The sequence below is a fragment of the Phalacrocorax carbo genome, chromosome 4 (assembly GCF_963921805.1).
Source record: "Phalacrocorax carbo chromosome 4, bPhaCar2.1, whole genome shotgun sequence".
NCBI lineage: Eukaryota > Metazoa > Chordata > Aves > Suliformes > Phalacrocoracidae > Phalacrocorax > Phalacrocorax carbo.
In genome coordinates this window covers 55,236,512-55,250,415 of record NC_087516.1, presented here as the reverse complement: position 1 = coordinate 55,250,415, position 13,904 = coordinate 55,236,512, and the positions used below count along the sequence as shown (strand labels likewise).

General features: G+C 40.7%; 1 protein-coding gene across 1 annotated transcript in view; it reads right to left on the bottom strand.

Annotated features, from left to right (window-relative positions):
• Positions 1 to 13,904, bottom strand: part of METAP1 (methionyl aminopeptidase 1) — a 30,553-nt gene that overhangs the window by 11,854 nt on the left and 4,795 nt on the right. The window contains exons 2-6 of the mRNA XM_064449999.1: positions 8,198 to 8,249; positions 5,766 to 5,878; positions 4,377 to 4,437; positions 3,105 to 3,196; positions 2,338 to 2,421 (exon numbers count right to left, since the gene is read on the bottom strand). Of these exons, the coding sequence (XP_064306069.1) occupies positions 2,338 to 2,421; positions 3,105 to 3,196; positions 4,377 to 4,437; positions 5,766 to 5,878; positions 8,198 to 8,249 (402 nt within the window). The remainder of the gene's footprint in view (positions 1 to 2,337; positions 2,422 to 3,104; positions 3,197 to 4,376; positions 4,438 to 5,765; positions 5,879 to 8,197; positions 8,250 to 13,904) is intronic.

Sequence of the window (13,904 nt, the reverse complement as noted above, 5' to 3'; positions counted from 1 at the left end):
AACAGCAACCAGAAAGCTCTCTAACAAACTTAACTATACCAAAATCATTGGCTGCCCCATAGTGCATGCAATTCAGACCAGTTATCCCCAGGGTACTCAGCCCCCTGAGCTGGAAGGCAGCATCAGATCACAGATTAAACCCCCCATATTCCAGGAGGAAGCAGTTTACAACCTGCTGCTCCACCTGGACACTCACAAGACTATGGAGTCGGATGGGATTAACCCAAGAATACTGAGGGAGCTGGCAGAGGAGCTCGCCAAGCCACTCTCCATCATTTATCAGCAGTCCTGGTTAGCAGGGGAGGTCCCAGATGACTGGAAGCTTGCTGATGTGACACCCACCTACAAGAAGGGCCAGAAGGAGGATCTGGGGAACTACAGGCCTGTCAGCCTGACCTCGGTGGTAGGGAAGGCTATGGAGTGGTTCATCTTGAGTGAGCTCACCAGGCAAGTGCAGGACAACCAGGGGATCAGGCCCAGCCAGCATGGCTTCAAGAAAGGCAGGGCCTGCCTGACCAACCTGATCTCCTTCTATGACCAGCTGACCTCCCTAGTGGATGAGGGAAAGGCTGTGGATGTTGTCTACCTGGACTTTAGCAAAGCCTTTGACACTGTCTCCCACAGCACCCTCCTAGAGAACCTGGCAGCTCATGGCTGGGTAAAAAACAGGGTGGATGGCCAAGCCCAGAAAGTTGTGGTGAACGGTGCTAAATCCAGTTGGCGGCTGGTCACGAGTGGGATTCCCCAGGACTCAGTGTTGGGGCCAGTCTTGTTTAATATCTTTATCAATGATCTGGAGGAGGGGATTGAGTGCACCCTCAGTAAGTTTGCAGATGACACCAAGTTGGGTGGGAGTGTTGATCTGCTCGAGGGTAGGAAGGCTCTGCAGAGGGATCTGGACATGCTGGATCGATGGGCCGAGGCCAACTGTACGAGGTTTAACAAGGCCAATTGTCAGGTCCTGCACTTGGGTCACAACAACCCCATACAACGCTCCAGGCTTGGGGAAGAGCAGCTGGAAAGCTGCGTGGCGGAGAAGGACCTGGGGATGCTGGTCAACAGCCAGCTGAACATGAGTCAGCAATGTGCCCAGGTGGCCAAGAAGGCCAACAGCATCCTGGCTTGTATCAGGAACAGTGTGGCCAGCAGGAGTAGGGAAGTGATCATGCCCCAGTACTTGGCACTGGTGAGGCCGCACCTCAAACACTCTTCAGTTTTGGGCCCCTCAGTACAAGACAGACATTGAGGTGCTGGAGCATGTCCAGAGAAGGGCAACAAAACTGGTGAAGTGTCTGGAGAGTACATCTTAAGAGGAGCGGCTGAGGGATCTGGGGTTGTTTAGCCTGGAGAAGAGGAGGCTGAGGGATGACCTTATCGCTCTCTACAACTACCTGAAAGGAGGTTGTAGTGAGGTGGGGGTTGGTCTCTTCTCCCAGGTCACTAGTAATAGGACAAGAGAAAATGGCCTCAAGCTGCGCCAGGGGAGGTTTAGATTGGATATGAGGAAAAATTTCTTCACTGAAAGAGTGGTCAGGCGTTGGAACAGGCTGCCCAGAGAGGTGGTGGAGTCACCATCCCTGGAGGTGTTCAAAAAGTATGTAGATGTTGCACTCCAGGGCATGGTTTAGGAGGCGTGGGGGTGTTGGGTCGACTGTTGGACTTGATGATCACGGAGGTCTTTTCCGACCTTAATGATTCTATAATTCTAAGTATCCTCCATTATAAGTTTACATGCCTTGTAGAGATGACAGCAAAGAAAAACAAAAATTACACAATTCAAGTCCTTCAAATAGTTACACCAGGAAAATACTTGAACATGTATTTCAAATACTTCACTGGATTGTGGCTTTAGCTTGCCTGACTGTATCAAACATCTTGTTTCAATTCTCTCTCAGGCTTCTCAGTTCTGATTCCCAATCATAAATAATTAAACTTTCTCCTCTGTATGTCTTAACCAACACCACAGAGCACAACAAGTGCACAGCCTACATATGATGTTTTTTATATAATGGTATCTGTGGAGCAAAAAGGCTTTAGAAGAAATAAAATTATGTGATGTTAACTGATAAAACAGGTGAAGAAACTTAAAAGGGAATCTGAAGCTGGAAATCATGGGAGGAGCTGATACAGAGAGTGGCCCAGGAGTTCCTAACTCATTTTGAACCTACCATTGCACTGTAACATCTGTATTACCCACTAGCTTCTAATTGGGAAACAGTTCAAAATAAAGAAAAGGAATTCATGCAACCACAAAGAAAACCACACAACTATAATTCAAAAATAAAGAGGTAGAAGAAAGCACTTATTAACACCAGAAGAACAATAAAATAACCTTACTAAATGGACAGCGTGATCAATTTCTTCAGTAGTTACACCTGCTTTCACCATCATGGCAGCAACATCCAATACCTCTCTAGCAAGCTGCAAACGAAACAAAAGTACTGTTTTAAAACAAGACCACGACTACTCCCTATATGGTTAGCAACCCATTTTCTACAGCTACACTGAGATGGCTAGGAAAGCCTGTTAGACTGGGGCTCTAGGAAGACTTCGAGATGTCTACAGTTTATATTACTAAGCCACTGCTGCAAGATTTTAAAATACCCCAATTAAGACTTGGACCACAATTTCCTTGAATACCATAAACTTAAATCAGACTACCTAAATAGATTTCAAAGTTTGACTTTATGCACAAGGAAATTATTACAATTGAACAACTCTTTTTCAAAAATTGTTAGGGACGGGGCTTTGTTTTGCTTTTTAGTTTTTACTTAGTACTAACTCTAGGAGGGGAAAAAGTTCTATTCTCATTTATGCACTATAAAATATATTCCTAACAGTAACATTTCAGCCACATATTATCTCACAAGTAACAACAAGCCATAAAACATAAGTCATGTTTCTGCTTGCAGAATAGCTTACTGTGAACTGGGAGTCACAAGGAGAAAAAAAGCAAAAAAATACCAAATATCCCAAACTATTCTTTAGTGCTCAAAAGTGGTTCAAAAGTTTGTACTCTCAAATGTGCTGTCTCAAACTGGTAAAATCACTATAGATTTTTAAAGAATAAAGGCACTTTGTAACAAAAACCAAACCCCTCTTACCCTACAAACTACTCGCATCCCTTCTATATCCTCAGATGAGAGTATTTTTATTTGAGAGGTTCCTTTTAAAGCCTGTTCTGATTCAGACATTCCTGAAAAGAGAAAAAGGGGAAGGAGAAAAAAGAAAAAAAAAAAAGCCCTATGTTATATAGAGGAGTAATTGCTTCACATGTCCAATGAAGGAGCTAACTTAGCTTACCAATGGCAATAAGAGTACATACTTTCTCAGCACAGGCAAAGTAACAAACCCACCAAATCATACCATTATCATCATTATCCAAATTAATTTTAATTCATAAGCCTTCAACAATATTGTAATGCCCACATGTACTCAGGATGCCCATTCACTTACTGCAGAAAACCATCATGTCCAGTTAGTCTAAACACAACCTTAAAAGTCAGTTTTACAATGAAATTATTTTATTAATAGAAAAGTATTTTTTTATTTTTCCCTTTTTAAAAAGCTGCTTTGGAGATAATAAATAGTAATAAATAATATTCTAAAAGAGCAAAAAATGATTATATAAGCTTGTGAACCTCTAGTTATACTATTGCAATAACCAGCTGATGAAAGCATATAAATTCTTCCTACCAAGTTTTGTGCAAGCTCAGTTTTATAGTTGAACGACCCCTAAAAGACAGTGTTTTGTGTTGTTTAAATATTTACATTCTGTGAAGAATAACTAAAAAAATGGTTGAAGATTTAAAAATAGTTTCAACAGACTTTATACAGCTTTTTGGGGAAATGTAAAGCACCAATACCGATATAAGAAGGGGAAAATACCAAAATAAATCGATAAGCAAGTAATTTTGAATGCATTCCCTCTGTGTCAAAAAACAGCTGAAACTTAGATATCAGTTTTCTTTTGGGGGTTGCTTACTGCAGCTTTGTTTGGTTTTGTTATTTTATAACACATTTCAATAGATACACTGATGTCACTGAGAATGGCTTAGCAGAATTCATCTGTGACAGCCAACTTATTGCTGTTTGTTATGAAGTTAACCACAGGCCTAGGACTTGCATGGGTTTTTACTTTTCTTCCCTGAAGACCTTTGAAAGATAACACGTTACAAACTCTGGACCTCAAAAAAATACTTGTAACCATTATTACTGGTAAGTTAATGGGGGGAAGAAGAGGTAGAGCAAGAAGAACAGATAAAAGAAGAGGTTCCCTTCGCCAGTATCTCAGTCATGCTTTAAAGGTTTTTTTAAATAAAAGAAAAACAGAAAGCAAACATAACGCTCCGTAACTGTGATTTGTTTCAAGTTACCTAGCGGGTGATCAGCATAATCCGGTCTCTGAATATAACTTGGCACAGGTCTTGTTGGCGTCTAAATAAATCATAGTCAAAGCTGGTTAGGTTGCAAGAATACTTACTATAGTCACAGAAACAGACACTTGTGAAACAAAATTAAACACAGTGAAATATAGCTAATTCCACTTAGAAAAAGTTGTGAAGTATTCTAACACTCCAAAACAGTTCCTATTTTCCTGTCTCAAAGATGCTCCTTTTACTTTTTATGCTTTCATATTTCACAACCTCTAATAGCCAGCTTCACAGCTTTGTAAAAATCAAACCTTTATGTGTCAAGCAAATGAAACTGATTTTATAACATATTATCCCTGTTACATTGTAGTGTTTACTCTGCTGCTTTCCAGACTGCAAATGCACTGGTTCCAAATACGTCCTTCCTCTCTCTAGTTATTAGTGTCTATTAGCAAGATTGTTATTTCACCCTAGTCATTAGCACTTTTAATTACAGTTTCATTCGCATCAATCCTACAGCAGTCAGAAGACAAAAACGCAAATGTTCAGCAGTAACACTGCTACGTTACTTGGCTGGTGATATATCCAAAACACCCTTTCTCCAACGACAGTCACAAACACAGAGCTCAGGCTCTGTTAATCTGTTCTCTGATGAGCGCATAACAGATGGAGAAGACTATAGAGAGGATGCCACAGAGGCAGCATTTCTAGCTGACAAGTAGAAAAGACACATGTAAATAAAATGCTGTTATTCATATAAAAACTTTGGCTTATTCCATGTACAAACTTGTACCAATTTAAAAATACAGCTATACTGAGGTCATCTTCTAAACCCACCTGTCACAGCTGAAGACGTTACTGACCTCAGTTATTCTTCACTATTCCAGTCCTGGAGATTACTATTAACCTCTGTTCCTGCAGCAGAGCTGTTCACCAGCTTACTCACCAGGTTATTTCAAACCAGTTACATAAAATAATATAAAACCATTTATTTAAATTCTAAATTAATTCCCCTGAGTTTTTCTGAAACAGACTGCTCCATTATTGGTGAGAACAGTAAACAGCTAGGAGAAGGCATCGCCTGAACTAGAAGCAGATTTTTGCAGAATAAATGTCAAAATGTACAGCCAAAAGGTATGAGCTTAAGCCTGTTACTGATGCTTGTTACCTCACGGGCACTTCCTTCATTTTAAATACGCCAAGAGACACATCAAGTTGAATCAAAATGAACGACAATAAGGACAGATTCATGCATGTTCTTGTCATCTGGTTCAGATTGTTTAAGAAGCTCTCCTCTCTCAGCTAAAATGTGGGAGGTAATCAGGTCAGGACTGGTCCATTAGTTGCTACAGAATGTAGCAGCACTGGAGTAGAGTGGCACCTATTGCTTACCAGTGGATAGTGTGGCCTGAGTTTACCAGTATATCGATAACCAGACCAGGGATTTGTGTTAACGTCACCTTCCAGGGTCCAAGAGGAAACCTCACGCTTAGCTTTTTCATCTTCTGAAAAGACAAAAAGAAGCAAAAAAAAAAAAAGAAAGAAAAGTTGCAGCAGCAAAATAAGCCCTGCTAAGAACCGTGGGATCCAGCAAGTGACTTAGAAATACATATGTCTGGATTTAACTCTTTCTGGCATTTTAGATACTGATATATGTAAGTGTAAGTAGCAGTTACCTTTTTGTATTGCCCATAACTATTTCACATTCAAAATTCGCATCCTGCCAGCTCTATCTTTATGCAACAGCAAACTGGGGAATGTCAGGACAGCAGTACTGAATGCACGAAGTGTAGTCATTATTTAAGTTGCTCTTCATTTGTTGTTCTAAAACAGTTCTGTGCTTGTTTTCATTCTTGGGAAAAAGCATATTTCTACAGAAACACTCATTATCCCCCCAATTAGCACTCTTGCACTGTAGATTAATGTTTCTTTTCTGTGATATCTTGTAGCATTCAGTGACAGAAATGACCTGGGGTGGGAAGGAGGGTATCCAACTGCTAGTTTCAATATATGGAGCCTGCCGCCCCTCCAGATCTGATGGAGACAGTGTGGGTTCTGCCTTTTCTACATTTCAGGACAAGCACTACATGCACCTTACAAAATGGTCCCATTCTGCTGGAGGTTCCCAGCATTCTCCACCTTGTGAAATTCATGTCTGATGTGGTCCAGTGACTGACTTCATTCACAAATACACAGTCCTAACAAGGCAGATTGAAGGTGTTTACATCAAGGATTGAAGCAAGTAGATTGTAAGCATTACCAAATATTTACTCAGAAAGAGAATGCAAGCGTTAAGAAAGAGCACGGTAGCATTAATCTTTAACTTATATCCTGATAACTTCAGTTTGTTTTCTCTTCTTATAACTCACAAGAACAAAGAGATGGCACAGCAAGCCCTAACATGAGTTCCTCGGAGTCTCTGTGACTGAGAACTGAGCCATCTGCTCACATGACATTCAGTTTAGATAAACCACTAAGAAATAATTTAAACATCCAAAGTTTTAAAGAAGCGGTATTTTGGATTCCCTTGAGATGCTTCAGTAGTTTGTTGCATTGAGGTCTTGAGGGCTATCAGAACCAAGCCAGCTCAGCTTGGGCTCAGCAGTTATCCATGAAGCCAACACCACCATGAGTTTAGTGGAATCGTTTAAAAAAAAAAAAATATGCTGTCAGATAAACAACAGCATTAGAAGGCTGCACCAGAGGGTTACTAGAACTACTAACAAAGACAGTTTCATATCCATGCAGGTACAAAGTAATAGGATACAGGATGCAAGTGTGAACTAGGAGACCCTTACACCGGGAAGGCTAAGAAGGAAAACTTTTGTAGTTGCCTGTGCTACTCCAACCTATTCACCATGTAACATTTGCCATGGAAAAGGGAGTTTTATTGGGTTTTAGGAAAGGAGGAGGTAAATTACTTGAGAATTTGAATTTCTGCCATTCCACTTCCCTTTTAATCCCACCTCCCTTTTAAGCAGGGCTTGATGAAGATGGGCAGGGGGGTGGGAGGTAGGAGGCAAGGGGGGCAGAACTGGGGTCTGCTCTTTTTGTTTGGTTGGTTTTAAACTCATTGATTATTTTTACTACTCAAGTAATGGAGAATCTACCAGTCTACTAGTATTCCTGTGCCAGAGCTACCAGCTGTACCTAAGGCATACAGATACTCTTTATTACCTTCAACTACACTCAGCAAAATTCTAGCTATGATACATCCTCCTATCAATGGCTGCATCAGTGCACAAAAGTGGTTTCCTTTCTTCTCGCAAAGGGGTACATCCCAAACGCACAGAACAGCTGCACTCTGACTGGCACACTTGCATTCCAGCAAGTGTCTAATCACAAAGACTTCACGAGAACCTTTCCCACTTTACTGCCTTTTGCTACATTAGACATCAAAATGCTATGATGGAACAAGACTGGCAATGCCTTATAATAATGGTTTATTATTCTTCTTGTCCTTTATTTCAGCATCGCTCTTTCTCTGTTCATATACCTGGCAATGTAGCTCAACAAATACTTCATACAAACAGAAAAGAAAATAGAAACAAAGATTTCTGTACCACTGTCTCCAAAATTTTACATAGATCTTTAGATTACCAGGAACTGGACAAAATTTCAGATACACGGAATCCAGTGCCAGATATCTTGGGAAAATTCACACCATTCTTAGACACAGAATCACAGAACAGTTGAGGTTAGAAGGGGACCCCTGGAGGTCATGTGGTCCAACCCCCTGCTGAAGCTAGGTCACCTAAAGCCAGCTGCATAGGACAAAAATTCAAAACAATATTGAAGTGATGGATTTTAAAAAATGTACTTACTTGCTTTCTTGTGTAATAACTTGTGAGTTGCCCAGCTTCCCTTAAAGCATTCCTAGAATTACAAACAAACAAAAAAATATATGTATGTTTTAAGTAGCATTAACCTGGACAGACATGCCATCCCCACAAAATAGAGAAACAACTGTATTTTAAAAGAAAACTAGAAGACTGATTTTATTAACCCTTCCAGCAACATGCAGTAAATGCTACTGTAACTGCTAGTCTGAATAGAAAATACCATGTTCAACAACTTATGAGTGAGAATAGACAGAAAGCATAGCCAAACAGATGCACCCACCACAGTGAAACATGCTGATATACTGTCTACTAAATATTGTCCCCCTATCGTTTTAATGAGTAACTAAACATCATAGTTGCTCGGGTTGGGTGAAACACAGAGCCTATCCCCATACTAGATCTTACAGCATTGCAGTGGGCAGGATAGTTCACCCTTGGCTCCTACAAGAAGCCATCTCCTCCTGCTATTGCATCCTTTCCACCTCCTTCCGCAGCACAGAAAAGCAACAGAGGCCATTCAGCATGATCACAGGGGAGCAAATGAAACAGACTGAAGGAGGGGGGGAGTGAGGACTACTGAATGGAAATAGGAAGTGAAAAAAAACACAGAGAAAGTTGAAATGGAAATCAAGAAAAGAGTGACTGTGAAGGAGGAGTGTGTCTTTTTCTCTTCTTCCCAAGCACAAATAGAGCAGTTCATGCGACAAACAATGCAAAGGGGCAGATGGAAATGGCTAGCAGCCGGAGAAGAATAAAGACTAAGGTGAAGGAAAGACATGAAAAAATGAGAGATTTAGGCAGAAAAGCTGCAAAAGACAGCATTAAAGGTGATCCTTTAAGGTGCTAATTAGGAAATTACTTGGTTTAGTAGCAGAAAGTCTAATTCAATGGCTATGTGCACTCAAAACAACCATTAAGAAACAGCTAATTCCAATCATTTACAATTACAGCTGAATTTCTGAAGAAAGCAGCAGGCTGTTTTCCTTTATAAGGAAACACAATACTAATGCTGAATCATCATTGTAAAACTACCATCCAGAGCCAACAACTGATTCAACCTAATGTATACAACACTCAAACAGTTCAAGACAGCAGATCTGTAAACTAAGACAGCGTATAACGTTCTACCCCTGCTTCACAGTTGCTATTTAGCAATATTAACTGTCTGCTCCTGTAGAGCCATCTATTCCCCTTTTTCTCGTTAGTCTTGCAACCGGTAGTTATCAATTTGTATCCACAAGACCAAAGTAAAGTGGTGCACAAGTATGCCTATGTTCAAAGAGACCCTGCAGTGTGCTATTTCCCTCACTACCAAAACCAGTTGGTTTTTGTCTTCTCCTACACCACATCCTTGAAGTCACCGCATTCTCTGGGCTGGCATATGACATGCCATGGCGCTATGTAACGGTCTGGGCAACAACAGGCCTTGAAACCAACACTTGAGATTACCAGAGCTGTCTTTTCGAACAAGCAGCAGAAGGTTTTACTGTCACACTTGTATAACCTGCTGCATACACAGACCTTTACGCTACACTATTATCTCTTTTCTGTTGGAGAACTGAGAGAAAAGAAACAGGTTAACTGAGGTCTATTTTAAGGAAAAAAAATTTTAAAACCTATTTCAAGGACACTAGAAGCACCAGTATGGTTTTAAACCCCTTTTAAACAACAGACCTCGGTTCTGAAGCAGAAGATGGATTACATAACTAAGGACTTAGAGCAGCTATCAAGTCTGCAAACCTAAACTTGTGATATAAAGGAGCATTTGGGGAATGAGGACATACATCAGCTGTGGTAATCACTGGTTGTCATTCATTCTCTCCTTCCCCACAAAATTTTGGGGTGTATTACCCAATGCCATTCCTTTCTCACACAACAGTGGTCTTTCCTCTTTCCCAGCCCTTAACCAGAAAACACCAGGCAAACACCACACCGCTAGCAGTACAGTAACCTGACAAGCTCCACTTTGGCTTTTTACTTCCTGCAGCTGCGAACAGCCTAAGAAGATCCTTCATAAGGTTGCCACATGGCTGAGTTTTCCCAAACTTATTTCCCAGATTTTACTTGCCCCCTATTTCCAGAGGAACAGCAGCTCTGTCAGAAGTACTACAGCATAGCTCCAAACAAGCTGTTGTACACCAGGACATCCCAGATAGGTGCATTATATGCACATCAATCAACTTCACAAGTATACACAGCGAGTCCGAAGCATTTTTGTAAGCACAGGCTATTACACATGCAGTGTATAATCAGTGAATATCTCTGTCTTGGTCTGACACTTTTGGAAGGCACTCGAAGGATATGCTGCACATCCACCTACAACCCATGTATGTTGTGTAGGATCAGTCATATGCCTCCTGTAAGCACCGGACTTACTGGGTACACACAAACTATTAATATTCAACATCTTACTGCACAAGCACTACATTGCACATGCCTGCAGAGCTCTGCCTTGGCAATTCCCGATAAAAATACGGCAGCTGTCATCTCACAGGTTGGAGAATCATAGCTCTGGCGACAAAGCACTACCAATGTACCACTGCATATTGCAAACACCCTCACCTTCTATATGGTAGACTTCCTGACAAGCCATGGAAGAAAGCCGCTCTTTCTCTCCATCTGGGCCACTTTCTGAAGAATTTTCTGGAGAAAATTCTGCTTTTCGCTGAGCCTTCTCTGATGAGCCTTCTCCTCTCAGCCTTCTGCTGAGACATTTACTTCAATCTTCCTATCATCATTCCTGCCTCTAATGATTCTTCCACATTCCTATGCCATATACAGATCAGGATAGAAAATTTTCAATGATGAAAGAAACAAAATTCAGGGAAAAAACACCCAGGGTGATTTTTAATATTAAAATGAAGAAATTAAAGATTTTTTTTTTCCTATACGGTTAAAAAGCAACACATGACCTTGCATGGCTATATTTTAAAACATTAATTAGCCTCAGGGGGAAAGTACACATGAATAATCTGAGTTTGGCTTTAAGCTTCTTGGAAGACTTCCTGGATTTCATTTAAAACACTACATTATCCATTAGTATGTCTGATATTAATAGCCCTACCTTTCTCACCTAAAGCATTCTTGGTTTTATTTTATGTGGTTTTTATGTAGCAATGAAGACAGACTTGGAAACACTGAAGAGGACCACGCAAGAAGAGAGGTCAAACATATGACAGAAAAAAAAAAAAAGGCAGGGGGCAGAGGGGTAATCCTCAATTTGTTTAGAGCAATCTTGGCTACAACTATTCCATCAGCAAGGAAAATACGATTGTGATTTTGAGACATAGACCATCAACACGTTTAAATATTTCACAACATTTCTGGCTTCAAGCCATTCTTAAGCCAATCACACTGATTCTGTGTTGAGGGACAAGATCAACCCAGTGTTCACCAGAACCTATGCATTTACCAAAAGGTAACCAAAGGCACAAACAGCCTTATGATCTAGAAAGAGTCTTCTTAGATCACCTCGTGGAAGCCATATTATTTCTGTAACTGATTTTTACCTTAAGGACTCAGCCCAACATCTATTTACTGGTTGAAGTATTGACAGAATCATGCAGCATAGCAGAATTTGTTTTACCGTAGAGTACATTTTCACTATGAACACAACGATCACTACCAAATACTTTAGGCTTTTTTTTTTTATTCAGCCATTGAAAGAACAAAACTAAATCCTTTACAACAGTTATTGAGCTACCTAGCAAGGAAATTTTTTTTCCTATGCTTATCATCATCTTTACAGTGATAACAGGGAGGATCTTATTCTTTCAGTTCATATATCCATGCAACCTGATTAAGAGGTAGAAAAGCACAGGCAACTACAAATTCCAGAGGAGAAAAGGGTGCTAAATCAACGAAGATTAGGATTTAACTACACTGCAACTATACCACATACGTAGCCATACTAGCTTTAAATAAGCTACCCAAGTACAGGAGGCTATGCAGGCACCACAACGCAGAACTCAAGGCATACTTGTTGACTGCGCTTCTGAATTGCCTTTGTCAGGCAGCACTCATTTAAACTTAGCTCTGCCAGCTCTCTGTCAGCAATTTCCAGCCTTAAGGCTGACACTCCTCTTCAAGATCCCCTTCACCTTCAGGTACTGCTGCTTTATACAACCTGGCTTTTGACACTGTAAATACACCTATCAGCAGGTATGCAAAATCCACCCCGCTGTACAGTTTCTGAGAACTCCAACTCATGTCCAGCTTCCACAGAATTACCCTTCTCCATCCACTGTGCTCATCATTTAGAGCCAGCGTGATGAATTTCCCAAAATACCTATTCTACGGGGGGAAGAAAAAAAAAAAAAAAAAAAAGACAGCTGGAATTGAGACTACAGGGACAGACTGGCTGGCTCTGCATGTCATTATACCCTGAATTGTAATAGGCAAACATCTAGAGAACAGTGCCAGCGGTACACGGTATTGAAAAATATTCTGAGCAATTTTTTAATAGAATGTAAAGTGTCCTTTGGAATGCAAAATTGTCTTGGGCTTAATCTGACATCATGTGGTTTTGCTTAATGCAAACTTTGAAGGTATGCAAAACGGAAGACAAAAAAAACCTTAATTACAGCATTTAGCTTAAGAAAAAGATCAGGTTATCAGTGATATATATATATTTAATACAATACAGACTAACCATACATTTTACCCATAAATAGAAGTATGTTGAGGAATACAATTGTTAATACATTTAATGTTAAAATAAAACAGTTGCCTCTTTTTAGCATGCTGAACCCTATTCTTCTAGGTGCGGTATAAGCCCACAGAGATGGCCTCTGGCCTGAAAAACTCAGTATAGAATTCCCAAACTAGCCTAAGCAGCATAAACAGCTAGTCAGGTTTTCAGAGGAGCTGAATATGCAAGTTCAGATTCAAATTCCAGGGAAGCACCTACACGCAGCACCTCGGTATCAACAATGCTGGCTTTCTCCTTTATCTAAAGCCTGATCTCATCCAGACTCCTGGGTTCCACATGACAGAGCCCTTCCTTTGAGGAAGGGACTGCATTTTGCAACTCTTCAGATTTACAGAGATATTCAAGTGATTTCTGAGAGTAGCGAAGGAACATCAGACCAGAGAAATTCAAACTAGACCATCCTTTCAGTATATTGAACACTGGCTCAGAAAGCCTACCTATAGGAGTCTGAAGTTTTACTTTCAGAAAGCTAGGAGGGCTCGGCATTTGTGCCTCAGCAATAACCAAGTGTTTACCACAGACACAGGTATTCATGGTGATTTATAGGCAATTAAAAATACCAGCTTCCTGGTGAAGGAAGTCTGTCAGAAGATCTTCTAGAAGGCAGCATCTGCAGAGTGTCATTTATACTAAAAGAAACCCATATGTGTTGCAGTTGGATCCAAGCAGCAGGTTCCAGCCTATTTTAGGCACAGCAAAGAACAGTGAACCAAGAATGAAATATGGCACTTGCGTCCTATGGTCTGACACAAGACAGGACAAAAAACAAAAATCATTTCACCCAGGTCCATTGCTCCTCGCTCCCCACCCCCAACACACTGAAGGTGAAAGGAAACAGCAAAGTGGGGGACGGGACAACACCGTCCTCCTCTTCAGGACCACAGTTTTTTACAAATTACTGTGACCTTGAGTATCCAAAGCTGTCAAGGGCCTAGATCTGAGTATCAGTGAAAATGTGCTTCCCGGAAAGGAGTGAGT